The sequence below is a fragment of the Mytilus trossulus genome, chromosome 4 (assembly GCF_036588685.1).
Source record: "Mytilus trossulus isolate FHL-02 chromosome 4, PNRI_Mtr1.1.1.hap1, whole genome shotgun sequence".
Classification (NCBI taxonomy): Eukaryota; Metazoa; Mollusca; class Bivalvia; order Mytilida; family Mytilidae; genus Mytilus; species Mytilus trossulus.
Genome location: NC_086376.1, coordinates 80,748,278 through 80,771,409, shown reverse-complemented (window position 1 = coordinate 80,771,409; position 23,132 = coordinate 80,748,278). Strand labels below are relative to the sequence as shown.

The following is a 23,132-nucleotide window of genomic DNA, read 5'->3' as shown; positions in this document are numbered from 1 at the left end:
AGGGCAATAACTCCATTAAAAGTCAACTGACCATTTTTATCATGTTGACTTATTTGTAGATCTTAATTTGCTGAACATAATTGCTGTTTACAGTTATCTCTATCTATAATGATTTTCAAGATAATGAAAATGGACAAAATTTCCTTAAAATTACCAATTCAGGGGCAGCAACCCAACAACCCATTGTCTGATTCATCTGAAAATTTCAGGGCAGAGATATCTTGACCTGATAAACAATTTTACTCCCATATCAGATTTGCTGTAAATGCTTTGGTTTCAGAGTTATAAGCCAAAATATACATTTTATCCCTATGTTCTATTTTTAGCCATGGCGGCCATTTTAGTTATTTTGGCGGGTCACCAGACACAATTTTTAAACTAGATACCCCAATGATGATTGTGGCCAAGTTTGGTTAAATTTGGCCCAGTAGTTTCAGAGGAGAAGATTTTGGTAAAAGTTAGCAACGTCGATGGACGCCAAGTGATGAGAAAAACTCACTTGGCCAAAAGGACAAGGGTACATTATTAATTTTTTTCTTCAAGAGATTTTATACTTGAGAAAATTAATATCTTTAGAAAAGCACACTGACAAGAGACAAACCTTTGGTTTTAGATTGGCAACAGGGTAATAAAGGACACTATCATATTGCACAATCATTTTTTTAATAAAGTAATCAGTCTTTTTTTCCTCCGCCACTGAGATCTATCCCAATGCCTGAATAAAATATTTTGCACTTCTATTACTTTTTTGTTGAGAATATCTGTAGAGCATGCCATCATATCTGAACAGGTTTTAATCAACCATTGATATGCTTTTGCTTGATATACAAGTTCATGATATTTCTTTTTACGGTCAACTTTAATGTTAGATTCCTGAATTTCACCTAGTCTATGAATCAAATGCATCAACTTTTCACTTTCATGTTCATCCATATCTCTATTTGGACTTCTTGCCATCTTCTTTCTCCTTTTCTTTGGTGTCTCAAACATGTCTATATCTGATCTCTCCAGCTCCTGATCAGAATCATCGGTTGACAAAGAATGCATTGAAAGCCTTGAAAGATTCAGTTTATCAAGATCATCTTGAAAACTAAAAGGTTGGGTTATAAACTTTAATGTTGATGATTTAAAATTAAAATCTGAAGATTTCTCCTTTGTCTGTTCTGTTAGCTCTTTATCTGGGTCCAAAAAGAAGTCAGCTAGAGTAGACTCTAAGTTTGGATTATACTCCTCATTATCTGACTCAGGGTCAGCTGTGACTGTCCCAGAGGTTGATTGTAAGGATTTGTACAATGTTTCTAAAGGCCGTAACAAGGCATCTTGTGTCTCTGGTCTTATTGTTCTATCTAAAACAGATTAGAAAATGGAGGCTTTTCACAAATTTCTTTGTTTATTTTTTTTTGTAAAGTACATTTCTTCAAAAATGCTAAAATTGTCATTGATACCTGTATCTAACATTCATTTCAAGTAATTTGTTGAAGAAATAAAGTAAAAGAGCTTCACCCCCGTCATGCTTTGTAAACATACATGGGTTTTACTATCCATTTGTGGTCCATGTTTTACCATTGTCAAGTCAACATTTGGTTTTGGGAAAATGTGATTTTAAAAACGAAAGTAAAGTTTTTGACAACATCATTTTACACAAATAAAGAATCTAAGGCAGATATAAGCATGCTGATGTGAGCACACTTTAAATGATGCACTGCCAATTAAACAGTTTACGTCAGAACATCAAACTCATATCAAAGTATATAAAGTTTGATATCTATTTTTTTTTAAGTCAATCATTGGAATTGCCATCTGATTACCATAATTCCCTTTTGTGACTTAGTCTTAGGGATAAAAATTGGGATCAGATATAGAATGTCCAGCTGGCTCAAATATTTTTTGAAAGCCCTGTTTCAATCAATTGTAATCAGTAACACAGCTTTAAAGTCGGTATTGGTCTTATTTGGAAAAAGATAGAAACAAAAACACCATCTCATTGTACTAAACAAACCTCTTTTATAATGTGCTGCATTGTATTTCTTGTCTTTATCAAACAAAATGAAATCTTCAATGAATTTCTTTGTGTCTTTTATATTTCTTGATTCACTGTAAAAATAAAAGTTAACCATTGTACATATTTCATAAAGAACAAAGAATATGTTTCTATAGAAACCATGCCCTGCTTATAATATTACCTTCCATATTCAGTGAACTTCAACTTCATTCCACATCTTCTTTTTTATATTCAAAATCGATTTTGAAATATACTTAGGATATATTCTAAAAGTTCACATCATAATGAACATGCATACAAAGTTTCATGTTGACCAGAATTTTATAAAATGCATCCCTCAGCCTAAAAATACTAAAGGTCAGACTTACAGAAAGACAGGATGGAAAACACAATTTCCCTACCTGTACTATCATTTTCTTTGAATAATAGAATTAGAAAAATTGTCTGGCTATATTGACTAAGCTTAAGTTGTGATCAATTTATATTTTAAGCGCTTAAAAAAGCTACAGATAATTTAACCAAACATATCATCTAAATATTCAACCATCATTCAACAGGTCATTCATGTTAAAAAAATTCTGCTGGAATTTATCCTAAATGTCATGTGGCATTAATATCACCTTTCAATACTAGAAAAAATATCTGAGAAACTCATGGTGTGTCCGACCAAGAGTAATTTGAAGTTCAACAACAAACAAGTTTAAGGAAAATATCTTACTCAGAAATATTTGTTCTGGCTGCTTTTATCTTCTTAGAGATGTGTGATGTCCAGTCAGACCATACAAACATATTGTATTCTGAAAGCAAAAAATAAATAAATGAAAAGACAATATATTTATTTTCTAAAAATATATCTACTTGCTCCTTGAGATCAAACACACAATTGATGGTTTTTCAGAACTTACATTAATTTTCTGAAGGCTTAATTCTATTTATCAAATTTACTTTCCAGAGAATACAACATATCTATCAGGTTTAGACTTTCAAAATTTCAACTGATTGTTATTTGCAGAAAGTATTTCATGCATGTCCACAGGGGCGGATCCAGGATTTTAGATTATGGGGGGGCGCAATGTTTATATTTGCCTAGCGGAGCGAGGCGAAATTTTTTTTGAGGTTATTTTTTTTGAAATATTCTTCTAAAGGGGTGCAATGTAGGTATTTTGAACTACTGTGAGGTACAGACAGCAAGTTTCAAGTAGAAATCACCTAAGTCCAACCTGACAACAATCTACAATCACTAGTATCATGGACGGACAGATGTAAAACAATATTTTCCTGTTCCGCGAAAAACCTCTCTGTTATGATGGCAAGGTCTCCTACAAACTTGAAAAATCTTCAACAATCTCCTAACACCAATAAATTACGCACTACATGTAAGAGATTCCGGGCATTCTGCATATCTATGATAGAATTTATAAAGCTGCAGCCCAAAACAGAAGCCTAAGATCGTGCAAACATTTTATTTTGATTCTGTGTTCCTATGCAAACCAATCTACACTGAAGACACCAGCACTTCTAAAATAGTCTATATATCAATATCAGATAATAAATATTTGTCAACCAATACTTTAAAGACATTGGTGCTGGTAGTTGTGATAAACAGAAAAACTGAAATATCACAAAAATAAGAAGCCCTTGTTTGCAGATCGCCAATGTGTCTTAGCTATTCAATATGGTTTCAATTATGTGAAATGAAACCCGTTCACTTAAGAATTACTTTAACACTCCATAACACCATACTCGAGACAAACTTGGTTAGGACGATGGAAATGTAAAGAGTTGACAGATACAAGGAAAGATCGACGAAAGCAAAGTGAGACAAGACAGATAACATCAGCTCACATGACCAATACTAGATACTAGAAACGAAAATTTCCACTATTCGCCGTGATTTTCAATTGTCCTTTCATAATATGTTTTTACTTTTTGGATTTTTGGAGGTCGTGCCAGACTTTATAATTACTGTGTTCGCCACTTAAATCAGAATGAGATGCATTTACGCAGTTATTTTTATTTTGTGGGGATCCCGGCCATGCATGTAATACAGTATACATAATTCGGCACTTCAATTATCAAAGAAATTGATTATAAAAACGGCAAATACAATGTAACAATTTTTTGTACTTTGACTGCTAAAACATTTTTTTATGTTTCAGTCAGACACCTTCCTTTGAAGTATATAATATTTATAGAACTTTAATAAATCATAGGTCAGTTGATTAGTAAACATGTTGATTCTGTTACTAAGTTACTTAGTATAGAAAGTCCCTGGTTAAACTAACTGTTTTATATACTTTGAATGTTAAGAAGGAATGGTCTCTTCTGATACTGAAACAAATTCAAGACAACCCATACTTTGCAAATTTTAGGGGGGGGCGCACGCCCGCCACGCCCCCGCCTAAATCCGCCCCTGGTTCAGGAAGAGAGAAAATCAACAGAAAAATTAATAGATAGGTTCTACATTGAGGGATAGACCAGAATGAAGAATCACAGAAAGTTTTGAAAGGCACTGGTAAATAAGGGTGTAAGGTTAGGAAAAGGAATTTGTCCTTCCAACAGGCCAATGCGCAAACGACATTTCAAGGTCAGTTATAATTGATTTGTCTATTTTTAGAAACATAAAGTTGTATTTTTTCACAACAGAAAGTATTATCAATTCTGTTGGTGATTAATGCATTTCATTTCACAAAAAAAGAATATTTTAATTATTTTTCAGGGATAATGCATTTGTTAGGGTTGGCGGAATAAAAAAACATGAAAAGTCATTTTTTTTTTCTTTTCTGGAAATCGGCAAAATAGGGTCGGCAGATCCGTAAACCAACAAATTAAGAAATCATGGCCTAAAAAATAAAAATAAAAAGTAGAACAGTTTTGAACAGTTGATACTCACTATTATGGAAAATGTTATTCAGCTCTACTGCAATATCTGACAACTCCCTGAAAAGGAAAATCTTTGATTTCAAAACTTTAAAAAAAGCATTCTCATACATTGAAAAGGCTTAAGTCACAAAAAAAATCTCTAAAAGCTGTAAATCTTATTCTACCTGAATTTTGTTCTGTTCAGAGATATAAATATAGGTACTGATCATCAATCTTTAGTAAATGTCTTTTTAGTAATCATTGACCTTTAAATCTGAATAATTTCCTTTATTATGGTAACAGTATTACCAATGGCTAACAAATTATCCTTCAGTGGAATCATTTACTGTAAATTCAACCAGATGCTCTGCAGGGTGTAGATTTATACGACTGCAGAGGTTGAACCCTGAATGGTTGGGGCAAGTATGGACACAACATTCAAGCTGGATTCAGCTCTAAATTTGGATTGTGATTAAATAGTTGACACAGCATAGGTTTCTGACACAGAATGAATGTGTTCTAATGAACTTAACATTTTTGTTTTCTCTTAGAGCAATTCACTATGCTGTTGAATATTAATCCTCTCAAAAAAATGTTTGAAGAAATTTTCTTTTTATTTATGAAATTTCAAATGAGAAAATTGAACCCAATTTTTTTAATCACATCCCCCTTTCCCTTATTCCAAAACTAATCTCAATTAAAATTCCTAATGGAGTTTGCAACAATAACTATTCATTTAAATACATCATAAAATATTAAGATGTAAAAAACTACTTGTTATCACTGAATGGTAAAGATTATTTTAATTTATCAGTTGGTAGTAAAAAGTGAATGTACATTGTATATTGTATATAACATAGATTTAAGTTGATTCTTTACAAAGAAAGATAACTCCAATTAAAAAAAATTCTTGCAATTAGATATTTCTTGCTTACTATTCTGGACAAAGAAAGATTAACTCTAATTAAATTTTTTTTTGCTATTTCACAATATTGTGCAATTAGATATTTCTTGCCATTGTGCAATACTGTGCAATTGAAAAGACTTGCTATTGCACAATACTTAATATAATAATTTTAGATCCTGATTTGGACCAACTTGAAAACTGGGCCCATAATCAAAAATCTAAGTACATGTTTGGATTCAGCATATCAAAGAACCCCAAAATTTCAATTTTTGTTAAAATCAAACTAAGTTTAATTTTGGACCCTTTGGACTTGAATGTAGACCAATTTGAAAACAAGACCAAAAATGAAGAATCTACATACACAGTTAGATTTTGCATCTCAAAGAACCCCATTTATTCAATTTTTGATGAAATCAAACAAAGTTTAATTTTGGACCCTGATTTGAACCAACTTGAAAACTGGGCCAATAATCAAGAATCTAAGTACATTTTTAGATTCAGCATATCAAAAAACCCAACTGATTCATTTTTTGTCAAAATTATAACTAAGTTTAATTTTGGACCCTTTGGACCTTAATGTAGACCAATTTGAAAACGGGACCAAAAGTTAAGAATCTACATACACAGTTAGAATCGGCATATCAAAGAACCCCAATTATTCAATTTTGATGAAATCAAACAAAGTTTAATTTAGGACCCTTTGGGCCCCTTATTCCTAAACTGTTGGGACCAAAACTCCAAAAATCAATACCAACCTTCCTTTTATGGTCATAAACATTGTGTTTAAATTTCATTGATTTCTATTTACTTAAACTAAAGTTATTGTGCGAAAACCAAGAATAATGCTTATTTGGGCCCTTTTTTGGCCCCTAATTCCTAAACTGTTGAAACCAAAACTCCCAAAATCAATCCCAACCTTTCTTTTGTAGTCATAAACCTTGTGTCAAAATTTCATAGATTTCTATTAACTTAAACTAAAGTTATAGTGCGAAAACCAAGAAAATGCTTATTTGGGCCCTTTTTGGCCCCTAATTCCTAAAATGTTGGGACCAAAACTCCCAAAATCAATACCAACCTTCCTTTTGTGGTCATAAACCTTGTGTCAAAATTTCATAGATTTCTATTAACTTAAACTAAAGTTATAGTGCGAAAACCAAGAAAATGCTTATTTGGGCCCTTTTTGGCCCCTAATTCCTAAAATGTTGGGACCAAAACTCCCAAAATCAATATCAACCTTCCTTTTGTGGTCATAAACCTTGTGTTAAAATTTCATAGATTTTTATTCTCTTTTACTAAAGTTAGAGTGCGAAAACTAAAAGTATTCGGACGACGACGCCAACGTGATAGCAATATACGACGAAATTTTTTTCAAATTTTGCGGTCGTATAAAAACTATTGCGATGTTTACATTAATACAAAAGATGCAACATGGTTATAATTGCAATAATTCAAACTTGCATTTTGAAATTTTTTATATGAATTTAACAGTCTTTTCTCAATATCACCAAATTCCCAAATGAAAAGGATATTTTCTAATTCGGACCCCAAAACCAATCAAAACAAAATACAAATTTTGTCAAATCATCTTACCATTAAACAGGTTTAATAATTTTACGGTATAACCCATTGTTAACATCTCACCTTTCTGTTGAATCATCTAACCCTAACAATAGCTGTAGTGTTGTAACAATATAACCCATGGCCAACATGTCATTATATCTCCTATCATCTTCTTGTCTTAGCTCTGGCTGTATCAAGTTTATCACAAATCCATGTAGTTCACCTACAAAATTTAATTTAATGTAAGTTTACAAAATTGGCACAACTGCCATGAAAAAGGGCATCCATACTACTGATGTCTTTTGTTCTTTATAGGATTACTACTGTACATTCAGAAATTTTTTAAAGTGTCTATTATTTAATGTAAATAATGCAACTGTGTAATTATTGCAATAATAAGCAGTGGCGTAGCTGGGTAATTTTTACGTGTACGCCCGAACCTTGGCGACCGCTCAATCTAAAGCACCTGCTGGTAGTGGGTTCGAACGGGACGAATTAAGCCCCCGAAAGCTTTCGAGAATGAGATACCGTTATGATTCCTGTCAGTAAAAAATCATTGATAGCAACATACTTTTGAATCCAATTGGTTTATTTGTTTTGGTTAAATTTTGTTACATCACGGTTAACTTATTCATCGTGTTAAACTGGAAGCTAGCCTAATGGTCATTTGTTTGAGAGAAAACGTCCAAACCAATATTACTTTTAAATAAGTTTAAAGGGTGCAGTGAGTGAGTATACAATCGACACAAGCACATTTAACTCAAAAAAAAATATTTCTAAGAGATGCAATAGAAAAAAATTGAAACACCTAGGATTTCGTCCCACAAAAAGTGAGTCAATTTATCATTCCTTTAAAGGGATTTAAAAAAAAAATCTAAAATTTTCTTTTGATATTTTTTTCTTGATCTGGAATATTTCACGACAATCTCTGAAGGTTTATAAATTAAGCATGTACAACAATTAATTGCGTAAAGAAGAGTCCGGCTATCTGTCTATCAGAAAAGAACAGAAAAACGAACGAAAACAAATGCTATCAAAATTTAGCTTTAGACATTAGTCATAGAAAAACAGCTTCTTCAGCATTTTCATAAAATTTGATGAAGGTTCGACAAGTAGTTAATGTATTGAGAAATAGCAAAATGTAAGCCCAAACTGTGACCACTTATTAATTGCAGAAAGAAATACATTTTGTCTTAAAATGTGGGAAAATTAAAGATATAATTGCTTTATCATATTGATCTGAATATACTCTTTTGATCATAAACAGTTTCTGTCCAACTTTCGTAAAATTTCACGGAGAGTCATTCATAAGACTTTATCCAACTTCGGAACCTGTATATTGACGCCGCTTTGTCTTGCTTTTGGGACATAAATCAAAGGCTCGACAAAAAATACAAACAGCATATCGAATCTGAGCAGATAGTGAATTGCTTTAAATATAAGAAAAGTACGTAGAATTCATAGCAGATTCAGACTTTTACAAAACAATCGAACACATATATTAGATGATCTATTTGAGCAAATTTAGTCCCTTTTTATTCAAAATTACAATCCATTGAAAAAAGAAGCACAAGGTTGGTGTGCTTTTGACCAGTTTTTCTTTTTCTATGTAGATTATTTATTTTATTTTCAAAATTCAAGTGTACGCCCGGGCGTTTTGACGTAAACGTAGCTACGCGCATGATAAGAACTCTGACATCCAATTCATATATTTTATGCATATTTTCATGAAACCACAATAATCAATCTTGCATTCTTGTCCATTTCCCAAAAATCGCAATAATAAATAATTCTGAATTATAGAAATCAAAGAATTCAATGCATACCAGGTAAATCTAACATAACAATGTACTTAGACGTCAGAAGTTGGAGTGACACATCAGGAACATCAGTCAAATTCAAGTACTGTATCAACTTCTCAGTTTCAAATTCCAGGTTTTCATACTTTAAAACAGTCTGAAAGCAACATGTTTACAATATCAAAAGGTACAATTCATAGGCACTAGAGCAACAGAATATGTACAACCACTCAATGGGCAGTATTTGTACAAAATCTGCCATTCCTTATCAAAGGAGAAGGGACATAAAGGCCCTTATTTGGATCAAAATATTGGTGCTATTGAAAAAGTATTCATAAAATTAGTTCTATATAATTATACTTGAAGGTACAAAGTGTTAAGAAAATAAATATAAATTTCACATTGATCTGGTTACCATTACAACAAACCATGAAAGAAATTTGTATATTTCAACTTTAAAATACTGTAAACCAACTTATTTTAGCGGATACTTTATTTCGCGTTTTCCCCTAACTCGACCAATTCACGACTATTTAATTTTGCGATTTTCTGACTTGCTTGATAAAATTTAATAAGGATGATCCAAGTTTTATATATTTGCGACGATTTATATTCACGTTATTTTTGTACTCACGAAAGTCGCGAAAATAAATCGCTCGCGAAAATAAGTTGGTTTACAGTACATAGTAGATTGGAAAGGTTTGTCAATTTGTGTGACCAAGGAAACAACTTTATATATGTAGAGATTATTTAAAAAGATATGTAGTAAAGATTCTCTAAAGTTGTTTTTATCAAAAGTACACTGGGGTGATGTGATTGATGCTTCTAAAAAACAAAAAACATATTTTTTTTAATATAAACTTACTGCAGAGAATGTAGGCCCATCCTTTGCACAAAACTTAATATCTGTTGGTAATAATGATGTTGCTTTGTAATAAGGTATTTCATTTTGGTCTGCCCATCTGGAAAGCAATCCTTCTTAAAATTATTTCAATAATATTGCAATTTCTTATTGTTACTTATAAAAATATTAGAAGTATCTTTAAAACAAATTTAATTGAGGTTGTTTCTGGATTAAAAAAATACCAAAATTTACTTCTCAATGAAATGATTTTGGGCTCCAACATCTTTTTCAAGCAGATAAAAATGAAGAAATTACGTATATTACAACAATAAAATTTATTTCCAATTTGAAAAGATTTTTAAACAAGATGAGAATGAGATTTCCATATATGAAATAATGAAAATACAAATTTGGTTTAGTAGCTTAAAAAGAACATATTCAAAATTTACACATTACAAGCCTTGCCAGTTTCTATATAAAAATTCCTAGTTTCCAAAGCAGATTCAAGAAAGCTAAAGAAATTGTAAAAGTTACATGGGTAACAGATGGACTAACCTTATAATGTCAGATATTGTGACGAGATGGTCTGTATACAATGTTCCAATATAACAAAAGCATAATGTCTTTAACATGGTCATAAACTCTACACTTCTTCTCATGTATCTTATCTGATTAGGATCAGTGCTCTACGATAACCAAGGTTAAGGAGTTATAAAATAAGTTATTAATTCATCCCCATAGTCAAATGGCCATGGCTATGCAACCAATGAATATAAAATTAATCAAAAATCAACTTTCAATCATATGCTACGTTCAATGAGAACAGATGGAACTTTCTTTTTTTCAATTATGAAAAAACTTAGTTGCAATTTTAAACTCTTCCCACATATGTAGAGTATAGATATTCGAAATATAAATTAGTAACCTCCTCATCCTCATCTGAGCTGTAATCTGGTTCCTCTTCTGCTGCTTGCTCTGCAGGGTTGTCTCCTTCATAAAACTCCTCATTTTGTAAAGCAGTCATTAATTTTTTATTCTCCTGAAATGATTGACATTTATGACACATTGTTTTATGATTTTCTTTATAATGAACCAAAAATCTAAACCACTCTCTCGATCTTCTTCTAGTTACATGTATAAAAATAAGGAGATGTGTTATGATTGCCAATGAGACAACTATCCACAAAAGTTTTTAAAAAATGGATGAAAGCAATTATAGGAAACTGGACAGCCCTCAACAATGAAAAAACCTGTACCTTATATTGTCGGTTTAAAAAGGCCTAGTAATGAAAAATATGGTAACACTCAATTCAGAAAGTAACAGCCTAATTTATAACAAAACTATTTACAAAAAAAAACCCATTACAGACATGAACTAACGACAACCACTAATTTACAGGCTCAGTTTAGATAGGTTACCTCATAACACAGGTTGTGGCAGAAAAACTAAAACACCTGTCTTGTGATGAGTTCATTTACAGTATATCACCACATAGCTTGTGAATTGAAGTATCATTTAGGGACGACATCAAAAGTTCAATGTAAGATAAAAAACTCAATTCAGATGACCCCCCACCTCCCCTCTTAACTTAATTTGGGAAAAAATGGTTTACCAATAGGGATCAATGTAAAAATCGATTTTTAGATATACAAAACTTGTAGAATTTTAACCACCACCCCCACCCCCAAACTATTTGATTTAAGTTTTTTATCCTACATCCATCTTTTGATTTCGTCCCTTACTGAAAAAATTATCTTTTTTCAAAATTTTTACCTAAAGGAGCCAAAGTACAAAGATTTTTCTAAATTTTTGACAAATCAAGATATAACCTCCACCAACTTTTTACAAATTTGTTTGTAGTCCTGAACTCTTCTACATCTGATGTAAAAAAATCATTTGGTATTAAATTTTTAAAACAAAACTTATTTACAAGATCTTTTTCAGCTATCTTTTTAGAAACACCATATTTCTTCTTCCAAGTCTTCCTAAATTGTACTGGTTGTATATCTGGACACTCTACTGAGCCTGGATATCTTTCTCTGTTTAAAAATGTAAAACTCGTTTGTATATGTTACAGGCATTTTCAAAATTTAGGCATTTTGAAAAATGACTGAAATTTTTAGGCATTTTCTAAAATGCCTGCATGATTTAGGCATTTTACAAATTGACTATTTTTTTCAGGCATTTTACAAAATGCCTGGAAAAAATGTAAGGCATTTTACAAAATGCCTAAAAGATTAGAAACTGAATGGAAAGCACTCAATAATTAAAGACTTGAAATATCAAATAGATAATTCTATTCTATCATTAAATATAGCATGCAATTTAAACAGTTGCAGTTTCATAATTGTAATTAAATCATTTACATAAACACTGAAGATGACTTTTATTTGTTGCTACTTGTAATGTTTGGGTTACATATTTGTCCTGACTTTTTGCAAAGGCAACGTTTAGTGTTACATCTAGTCTTACCACTAGCACTTAACAGCCACATTTTGTGTAACCCTGACCATCACGCAAAGAAACTTTACTGAAAGCTTTTCTAAAGGATATTTCATTATCATAATTGCAGATTGAATAGCAATAACCAGACAGTTCAAACTGATACCTGGTGTAAAGTCCACATTGTATCCCATCTTTAATTTCCAGTTTAATGAATAGGTGCATGCTAAATTTCCAGTGGCAAATATGTCATGCATATTCAATAGGTCTATGAGACAACTTAATGGTAAAAGAAGTTGTTAACTCATTTTGTATATGATTATGTCCTTGTTTTTACTTGACAAATTGTTAAAATATTACTTGAGTGCATCATATTTTTATTTTCAATATTTTGCAAGATGAGCAATTCAGGAGTCGTTTCGCAAAAAAAATACGACTAAGATTGATCGCAAGTCATGAACAATTCAGTATACTTACGACCGATCTTATTAATAAGCTTTTTTTGTAAAATCGACTCCCGTGTTTTGGAAACTTTTAAATAAGTTATAGCTCAATAGAAGAAATGCACCTAGTTTTGCATATGATAATAATCCAAGGAATGTCCTTTTATCTTAAATTTGTTCAAAATATTTGCATAGTTTTCTCTGTTTCATATAACACTTTTCTGATAAGAATCAACATTTTCAATTAGTTGGTTTGTAAATCTTTGTTCAGGTGTTAAAGAACAAAATGCCCTTCTTCCATAATGAAAGAAGATCATTAATGAACAACAGAGTTAGTACAAACTCTTAGTTGTTGCTCTATGGAGTTTCTAACTATAGACATTAAAACTAGTAAAACATGAAAACTTAACCTGCAGGCTACATTTTTAATTTTACTCAACACTTTTTTTGTAGCTTTACAATATATTTCTATCATCTATTTCATGTATTTCATATTTACACAATTTGCCTGAAACAGAGCAGGCAATTTGTGAAATTTTCATTAAAAATTTCAGGCATTTTACAAAATGACTAGGTTTTTTTAGGCATTTTGTAAAATGCCTGTCAACTTTAGGCATTTTAGAAAATGCCTGAAAATTCAGTCATTTTACAAAATGCCTAAATTTAGAAAATGCCTGTATCATATACAAATAATTCTTCAAGCAGGAGCATGCATACTTCCATTTTTTGTACACAGATTAAAACTTTGGATTTTAGGTTTTTGTTTAAATGTAGGTTTAAAAAATGAAGATCCATATCCATGCTTCATAAGACGTGAAATATTCTTTGCTACACCCCATTTAATTTTTGGAAGTGCCCCTGTTTGCATTATACTGTAACATTATCTATTTGATCAACAGCGCACATACTTTAAAATAATTAATGAGTGTTAATTTGCTACTTTCAATTGCATTCCAAAATTTCACATATAATTATACTGTTTATATCATCACCAGCTTTTCAACACATGTCAAATCTTTGATATTTTAAACCTGATAAAGATTATCTAGTTATAATGTTCTACCTTTGTCTCATATGCTTTCTCATGAAGACATCCATTTTGTTTTCATCCTCAGGAAAAGCTGTTCCAGTCTTTGATAAGTAGTTACTCCATAGTTGTAATACAACATCCTGAAATATAATATTAAAGTTTCAATAAAAGGTCAAATATAAAAAAATCAAACCTTTCTAAAATTGTCTATCAATAAATTTCAAAATTGTAAAAAAGTAAGGTTTCAATTCCCTCAGTCAAAGTTGACCTTAGAAAAATTTTGCTATTTTTGAAGGTACTTTTTTCTTATACAATGTATAGCTCTTCAACTGTATAGGTTATTATATACATTCTTGACTTCCAAATATTTTGCTTTGAGTGTTGCTGATAAAGGTAAATCAAGAAAAGGACTTCAGATGCATGGAATTTATATGGTGTTATTTTCATTTTTTATTAGAGTTTTCAAAAAGCTTCAGTTATGTTTTTCACAAGCATCTTATAAACTATAATGGGGAGAATGCCCAATCTTTGAGTTTGATAAAAGAGTTTTGGGAATACAATTACAATGAATAAATGTTATATTTATATCAGCCAAATATTATCTTTAAAAGAAAAGAGATTACAACTTGTTAGTTGTTGACTCTTCATTGAACTTCATTGTCGCTAAACAGTTCTTCTAGAAAAGGGGAGATAACCAACTTCAAATTTTGATTTAAGAGTAAAAAGGGCTAAACATTTTCTTTTATTGTACTAATGTCTCTCAACTTATGTTTTATTCTATCTTATTCCAATAAATATCAATTGTTGTTTTGAAATTGCTGTAATGTATCACTTACCTTAAGTTTTGCTGAAGCACCTAACTTGATCAGTGCTTTAACTTGTTCCCTTATAATAATTGTAAATGCTTCAAAGCTGTGCCAAGGTCTTCCTTTATTTTCTAGGTTAAGGAACATTAAAGTTATTAGATAGAAGCAAGACAGATTCAAAATAAGATGCAATATGACCAGGGGTCTAATTTCAGCTTTTTTGTGTACTGGCCAGATGGACCAGTGGACTGAAAAATCTACTGGTCCGTCTGCAAATCTATTGGTCCTGCAAAAATGACATTCATTTTACAAACAGTAATATAAATGATAGATTTTTACTTTTATTTTCATGCTTTCTTTTACATATATTAGACAAGAAAAAGATTGGATTAATAATCTCAATGTTTTTTATCAGGATTTTTTATATTTGCCTTACCTATTTTTAATTTCATAATTTTTATTCCGATCTTCCTTTTGTATGACACTTATATATTTTTTATCTGGTGGTCCTTCCAAAACTTTCCACATTTTGTTGTTGTGAAGACACTCACCCGAGATATTAATTAACTTGATCAGTTGTAATACTAGTGTAGTGCCCCCCAAGTACCAACAAACTGATATTGCGATGCAATCAGTGAGTTTTATTAACAACTTTCTACTGGTCCGCCGGACCACTAGCTGACGAAATCAATTGGTCTGATGCAAATTCTACTGGTCTTGAACAAACAGACCAGTGCCAATTTTGACCCCTGAATATGACACTGATAATATAACATGGAATTTCTATCATATGGTAGCAGTGGTTATCATCATTTTAGATTATAATCTCCTTCCTGAGTTCTCCTCCTATCTTTTACAGCAAAATATTATTAAAAAGCAAAGGTGGAACTTTAAAATAAAATTAACGGTACTGTACCAATTTTCTTGCACCAGATGCGCATTTCGACAATACATGTCTCTTCAGTGATGCTCGTGTCCAAAATTTTTGAAATCCAAAGCTTATATAAAAGATGAAGAGCTATAATCCAAAAGGTCCAAAAAGTATAGCCAAATCCGTGAAAGGAATCAGAGCTTTGCATGAGGGAGATACATTCCTTAGTTTAAAAGTTTCATGACCAAAATACAGCTTCTCTCTTCAACACAAGAACTTTAATTCAAACCACAACTTGTCACAAATATACTTGAACTTCTAAGTTCCATTTGTCAGAATACTCACCAACTTTTTTCTTTCTTTCTGATTTCTTATTAATTACTGACGATACATTATAAAAGGTTCCTCCGTCTTCTCCTTCCTCCTCTCGTCTTAAGTCCTGTAATCAAATCAATCAATAGAATCAATTTTCATACAGTAGTCCATAATCAATTCAAGTAAACAAAAGATACGAGAACACACAATAAATCCTTCTTTGCTTACGATATAACATCAGCAACAAAAAAAAACAGTCATTTTGAAAAGTCTAATAAAATTCAGAAATTAAAAAAAAAAAAAGAAGATATGTTACTGTTACAGGACACAATAATACATGTATCTGACTTACAATATTATAACAGACTCTGAAACAGAGAAAACAAAGTCATCATGACAGTTCTGACATTTTTACAGCAATAAACCATATACTGCATTCCTCATGGTTATTATAAAACATTCTCCATAAGAATTATATAAATCTCTATTAAAATTATCAGAACTTCTCTCAATACTTCATATTTCAAAATGTCTAGTTTATGCAAAGTAGAATAATACCAAAAATACCCAGATAAAAACTGGTCCAGGATAAAGATTTGTATTTCTGTATAAAATTAAAAAATGTCATGGATATTATTTCAAACCTTCACATTCACTTTTGTTCCTTACTTGTGATTGTGTCATACAAATCTGACAAAAGTACAACCCATCTCTTTCATCAAAATCTGTCCCTTCACATTCCTGACAAACTGGCATGTTTCTAAATCTACAAAAGATAAACAAGATTTCATATGAAGACCATCTGGAATTATATTGTTTTGCTAGTATTTTTTTAAAATAATAACGGTAAACCATTAGAAAAAATTGAAATGGAAAAGTGTTTATTCATTTATCCATTCATTAGACCTCTAGCAGGATGGTTAGGCTGGCCTTGAAACTGGTCTTGTGGCTTCTTCCCCGAAACTGTTCTCCTCTGGTTTGTGAATCTACAGGTTAGTAATAATTAGATACTGTGGATTCATTAATATTCATTGGTTACCAATTTTCTTGGATTTCGTGGGTACAGGGGAACAATGTGAATTTAAAGGTTCAAGGAATAACAAATTTTCTAAAGGAATGTATACAGACTTTGTCAAAACCATGAAACTAAATATCCATGAGTATGCAAGTTTTCTTCAAAACATGAAATTTGGTACCAACGAAAATAGTTATTGCTATTCTTCCCAACAGAATGACAATAACGAAATGGCTGAAAAACTTTTAATAGAGCAGGGATACAGGTGCACCTCCTATCTGGTAAATAATGTCAGAAAGGTGTGCAAAATTGACCATCTTTCCTGTTGAAAGAAATGATTCCAGAAATTATGTATGGCCTCACAAGTTGAACACCGAAATGTGTAAATACATCTATTGTTAGTCTAAGTTATGATACATTATAAACCTGGTAGAGACAAAGACGATTTTGTATGTTCAATGGCAGATCTAGAATTTTTCATAAGTGGGGCCCACTGGCTGCCTAGGAGGTGGCTCTCTCTGGTCATGCTTCACTGAAACCCTATATAAGCAACTATTTTTTTCCCAGAATCAGGCCTCTACAATAACTTTTTTTTCAACTTGTCCTGTAGGACAAGTACATACCAAAATTTACTTGTCCGAATGAAATTGCAACTTGTCCAAAAAAAATTCTATGAAAAATAACCTTTTGAATTTTTAGTTGATTAAAGGAGCAAAATGAGTTTACACAATGTAACAGAATTTGATGTATTTTTGTTTTTAAACTTTTCAAAAATATGAGTCAAGTACAACTGCGAAACTAGTCATATCAAAGGAATTAGGTTCTAGTTTCCATCAATGCTAGTCTCATCAGACTCTAATCATGAGGCACCATCTGAAAGGCCTGTACACTCATTGGATTTGTATTGTTTTTTGTTTTTTTTAAGTTAAAAAAAGTTTATTCAAATGCAATCAATAACAAGAGGCTGTCACAACGACAGCAAACAGGATTTATTTATATTTATTTGTGTCCTGGCAATATCACAAGAACCATTACTGAAGAATGGTGAAAGTGAAAATCATCAATATCAAATTTGACCTCCATTTTGTCATCAGTATCAACATATTAAAATTTGAAAAGCTTAGATTGAATGGTTCATGAGTAAATGCAACAATGTGAATGGAAACGCTATTTTACAATCTTTCAAGACCCATAACTCCTGAACGGTAAAAGTCAAAATCGTCATTATTGAAATTGGCCTCTATTTTGTCATCAGTAACAACATATTAAAATTTGGGAAGCTTTGGTAGAACAGTTCATGAGTAAATGCACGGACACAACTGGAAACTCCATTTTTCAATCTTTCAAGAACCATAACTCCTGAACGGTAAAAGTCATAATCGCCATTATTGAACTTGACCTTCATTTAGTTGTCAGTAACAACATATTAAAATTTTAAAAGCTTTGGTTGAACGGTTCATGAGTTAATGTACGGACAACATTTGTTTGCTGCCCGCCCAACCGACCGCCCGCCCACCGTACATCCCCAAAACTATAAACCGACATTTTTGTCACAAAAATCCGGTTAAAAAGAAAAAGATAAGCCATCATTAGGTCTGATTGCCAATGAGACAACTCTCTGCAAAAGACCAAATGACACAGAAATTAACAACTTTAGGTCACCATATTGCAAGTATTGTTTTTTTTCTACTTATGAACAAATATGATCTTGTGAATTTTATGGTAAATAAAAAAAAATATTTTTGTGAAAAAATTACTGGTATTGTATTTATTTTATTATAAGGAACAGAATAAGGTAGCAACATGAGGAACTGATTTGTCTTGGTCCCGAAATGTCTCCTGCCTTGTCAAACTGTTTATTAATCATGTCTACTAAATTATGTCTCCTACGGTGCCAAACTGTCTCTTAAGGTCAAGTAACAGTAAATGGGCTATGTCACAGATTTCGGTAAAATTTGGAATACAACTCTGGCTCGATGAACTTCAAAATTTGTCTTAAAATCGCCAAATCTCTAATTCTACTCCATAGATTTTTCTTAAAAAACTATATATTGTTGACACATAAATTTCTGTTTTAATGATATAAAATAATCATAGGGTCACCGACTTCGTTTTTTGTCAAATAATCAATTTGTTACCTTGTTGGTAGTGAAAAACGTCAAAATTCAACGTTTTACGGCCTGCAACGCGATAACGTTACGATTATTTCGACGTTTTGTTGGATTTTTTTACAAAGAACGCAACTTTGATTGATGTATACCGTAAAAACGAAGTCGGTGACCCTATCTTTATTTTGCACCATTATAACGGAAATTTATGTATCAACAACATATTGTTTTTAAAGAAAAATCTATGGAGTAGAATTAGAGATTTGGCGATTTTAAGACAAATTTTAGAAGTTTTTTTGCCGATTTTATGTGCTTTCTATACAAATATTCACCCATATTAAAAGAAATCAATCTGCATTTTTTCAGATAATAAAAGAGATAAATGCATTATTTTTTCGATTTTCAGTTGTAGTTCAACAAGTCAAGGTTGTATGCAAATTTTTAGCAAAATCTGCGACATAGCCCATTTACTGTTCCTTGACCTTAAACAATTGGAGCTGAATCTTTCATGTTGAAGAAAAAGGTTTTGAATTTGAATATAAAACAGAATACAGAAACATGTCAAATTAATCTATGTTTTCTTGTTTTTTTTGTTTATATAATAAATTACTTTGTTCATCAAAGTTGGATTAAATTTATTTTCTGCAGAATAATTGTACTTGTCCCGACGGACAAGTTTGATACAGTTTTTACTTGTCCGACCTTTTTTACCTCTTGTACCGGACAATCGGACAAGCGTTATTGTCGAGGCCAGAGAAATGGGAGGGCCAGGCCCCTGTCTAAATCTGCCTCAAATGTTGAAGCATGCTCTCCCGTTACAATTGCACCCAAGAATAAAAACCAACCGTTAAAAGAATTACCTAGCCAGGGAAAAATAAAGTTTTTATTATCGTAGAGTATAATAGACCACTTTCGAGTTCATCCGTCACCGGAAAAAAAAATCTGTCAATTATACGCACCTGTGTAAGCCAAAAAAGTGTCCCATGAAATTGTGTCCTCTAGAACATTATTTCACAGTTCGTCTGTGAAATTTTGTTCATGGGACAGAATATCACATTTGTAAACTATAAAATAGTGTCTCCCTTAGTGAAAAACTGTCCCCAGTACTTGCACATAATTTCATGGATGTTTTATAAAAATATGTCACAAAGGACAATATTTCATAGTGTAGCTATTTTTTTCTGTCCCTAAAGAAGGGAAATAATTTAGAAATCATTGAAATGTTTTAATCAATTAGTTAAATCAAAATTTAAATTTAAATAAAGACAACACAGATGTCAACAAAAATGGAAAGTGATAATTATAAACAGCTGTATGATTATGTGTGTGATGGTCAATACCCTCAAAAATTTGAAAATAATAATAGGAGATCATTTAGAAGGAAGGCAAAGCAGTTTCAAATTAAAAACAATGAAATGTATTATATACATGTTTACAAAAAAAAAACACAAGAGAAAACATTAAAATTTGAAATTCATAAGGACAAATTGAAACAAGACCGAAAGGTATGTGCAAGAAGAAACAGCAATCAAGCATTTATGAATATTATTCATGACATTATTGATCTTGTTAAAAAGGACAATTCAAAGATGTTAAAACAATTCATAGATTCCTATTATATTTAAAAACAAATGTCAATTTAGTCTTATTATTTTTTGTTAAATTTTTTTTTTGGTTAATTAGACAAGACTTTTATGCAATATGGACATGATTTCACTATATGAGAAGATGTCCAAAGAAGGTCACAATAGAATCTCTTGTCAAGGGACACTTTTACATAGAAGTGGACAATATTTTATAATAAAATTATGTCCTGGATCAAATTTCATAGGTCTTATCTGTGAAATTTTGTCCATGGGACATCATTTCATGGGGGACACTATTTAATCCTACACCTGCATCCCTGCACTATTAACTTTCATCAAGCGACTAAGTGATCGTCATTGTGTAAGATAAACTAGAAGTACTAAAGTACTCACTGACAATTCCCTAATGACAGCAGAGCTGATTGTTAATTTTTGGAATTCAATTTGCCGAATAATTCGTACAATATAAAATTACAGTTTTTCAACCACTCGCTCAACATTGGAATGGAAGTGATGACGCCACTAAATGCTCAAATGATGTTCACTTAAACCAAAGTTTTTGACAGATGCATCGAACTCGATAGTCCAAATAATTATGACGTCTTGAAAGGCTATTATATTTTTTTTTCTGTGACGCCTTTACAAGACGTCATAATTATTTGGACTACGAAATCGAAAGTTGCCTATTGCTCTGCCTTAATGTAGCATCGAGGTCACCTGGTTCGAGTTCTGGTGGAGATAAAATTATTGAAATATTTTTCTAAAGAGGGTGCAATGTAGATATCTCGAATTATTGTGTGGTAAAACAAGGGAGAAATTAAAGTTTCAAGCTGAAACCGCATAAATCCTCCCCTAACAACGTATTCGAACAACTTACAGTCGCCATGTTTAACAAGAAATCTTTTAGGTTCCATTCATTGAGACTACCCCCATATATTTCCCAACAAACTGAACTGAAGACAATAAGGATAGAGACAGAACTCAGTCCGGAATACACAAGCTGACTCCATATAAAAAATATAGCGATGTTATGTCAATGGTTGCTGGGAAAACTTGTGTTGCATTCATAGTAATCAATCAAATATCTTCAGGGGGAAAACAATAACTATTTTATTAGATTTGTATACGTCCTATTGGTTTCTCCGTACCAAATATCAAGTGACTGACTGGCGGATGGACGGACAGAGGTAAAACAATATGTCCCTAATCCAAGAAGAACCTCAGAGTAGTGATGGCAAGGTCTCCTACAAATTGGAAAAATCTACAACAATCTCCTAAAACCCACTAAGGAATTCATATTGCATGTATGTGTTTATGAAGCTACAGTTATAAAGCTGCAGCCCTAAAAACAGAAGCTGAAGATTATGTGAACATTTTATTTTGATTCTGTTTTCCTATGCAAACCAATCTACAACCAAGACACCAGCACTTGTTGTAAAATTGTCTATATAGCAATATCGGGTAATATCTTAACTAAACCTTGAAAGACAAGGTGCGGGTAGTTGTAACATAAAGAAATACAGGAACACCACAAAATAACTGTTGTTTTGCACATCGTCAGTGTGTCTACATAAGACTCATCAGTGACGCTCAGATCAAAATAGTTATAAAGCCGAACATTATATTTGTTAAAAACGCAACTCCGCGTTTGACACCTTCCATTGAAGTATACAATATTTATAGAACTTAAATAAATCGTAGGTAAGTTGATTTGTAATCACGCTTATCCTGTTAAACTATCTGTTTTATATACTTGAATGTTAAAAAGATGGAATGGTCTCGTGTGATACTTAAAAAAAGTTGAAGACAACCCATGCTTTGCAAATTTTAGGGGGGCGCACGCCCGCCACGCCCCTGCCTAAATCCGCCCCTGATTTTAGCCAAAAGGTTATGATGAACCTTAAGGAAAAAGATAAAACATGTGCTCCCCTCTTTTGGTGTTTATATGCTCTCTCTCTCTCTCTCTCTCTCTCTCTCTCTCTTTGATTATTGTTATCGAACTTCTTTTTTAGTGAAACAAAGGTTCACATAGTAGAAATAAATCACAAGAACAAACACGATTATTCTGCCTTGTTCTTACAGCTGTTTGCTGTCTGCTACCTCAACCTGTCCAAAATCTCCCAGAAGTCATCTGTGAAAATGGTTGATGATTAGTACTTCCGGTTAAAAATGCACGATTTTTAGAGTAACATGGACAGATTATTCGATATTAGCAGGTTTAAATATTTTATTTTTGAGTTCTCAAGATAATAATAGTAATAGGCATTGTATGAAGTTCACAAATTTCATGAATGGTCATTTTTATTCATTGTTTCGACATGACATTAAATGATAAGGCTTAGTATTGACAGTTAGATTTTTATAGACGTTCTACAGTTCTAGACTACTGTAGTGTAGGTTCCAACCAACATCAATTTAGATATGGCTTAACACATGTAATAAATAGCACACGTTTTTATGAATCATCACAACCTTTGTCACATAAGTTTTGCTATTGCTGCAGGCACCCCTTTAATTTAGTTTTAAGGGGGTCTCATTTTG

General features: G+C 31.8%; 2 protein-coding genes across 2 annotated transcripts in view; one reads left to right on the top strand and one right to left on the bottom strand.

The window, feature by feature from the left end:
- Positions 1 to 646: 646 nt before the first annotated feature.
- Positions 647 to 22,663, bottom strand: LOC134716097 (TATA box-binding protein-associated factor RNA polymerase I subunit B-like). The gene is made up of 15 exons (XM_063578864.1): positions 22,648 to 22,663; positions 16,552 to 16,648; positions 15,913 to 16,006; positions 14,727 to 14,827; positions 13,924 to 14,030; positions 11,906 to 12,014; positions 10,900 to 11,013; positions 10,530 to 10,660; positions 9,996 to 10,092; positions 9,158 to 9,287; positions 7,413 to 7,554; positions 4,896 to 4,942; positions 2,721 to 2,799; positions 2,000 to 2,094; positions 647 to 1,346 (listed from the first exon to the last, which is right to left on the bottom strand). Exons 2-15 carry the CDS (start codon positions 16,636 to 16,638, stop codon positions 655 to 657), a joined length of 2,025 nt encoding a protein of 674 aa, XP_063434934.1. The 5' UTR covers positions 16,639 to 16,648; positions 22,648 to 22,663; the 3' UTR covers positions 647 to 654.
- A 25-nt stretch (positions 22,664 to 22,688) lies between these two features.
- LOC134716096 (lipid droplet-regulating VLDL assembly factor AUP1-like) overlaps positions 22,689 to 23,132 on the top strand; it is a 41,865-nt gene continuing 41,421 nt past the window's right edge. Inside the window, exon 1 of the mRNA XM_063578863.1 lies at positions 22,689 to 22,807. Within this exon, the coding sequence (XP_063434933.1) occupies positions 22,782 to 22,807 (26 nt within the window). The 5' untranslated portion in view covers positions 22,689 to 22,781. The remainder of the gene's footprint in view (positions 22,808 to 23,132) is intronic.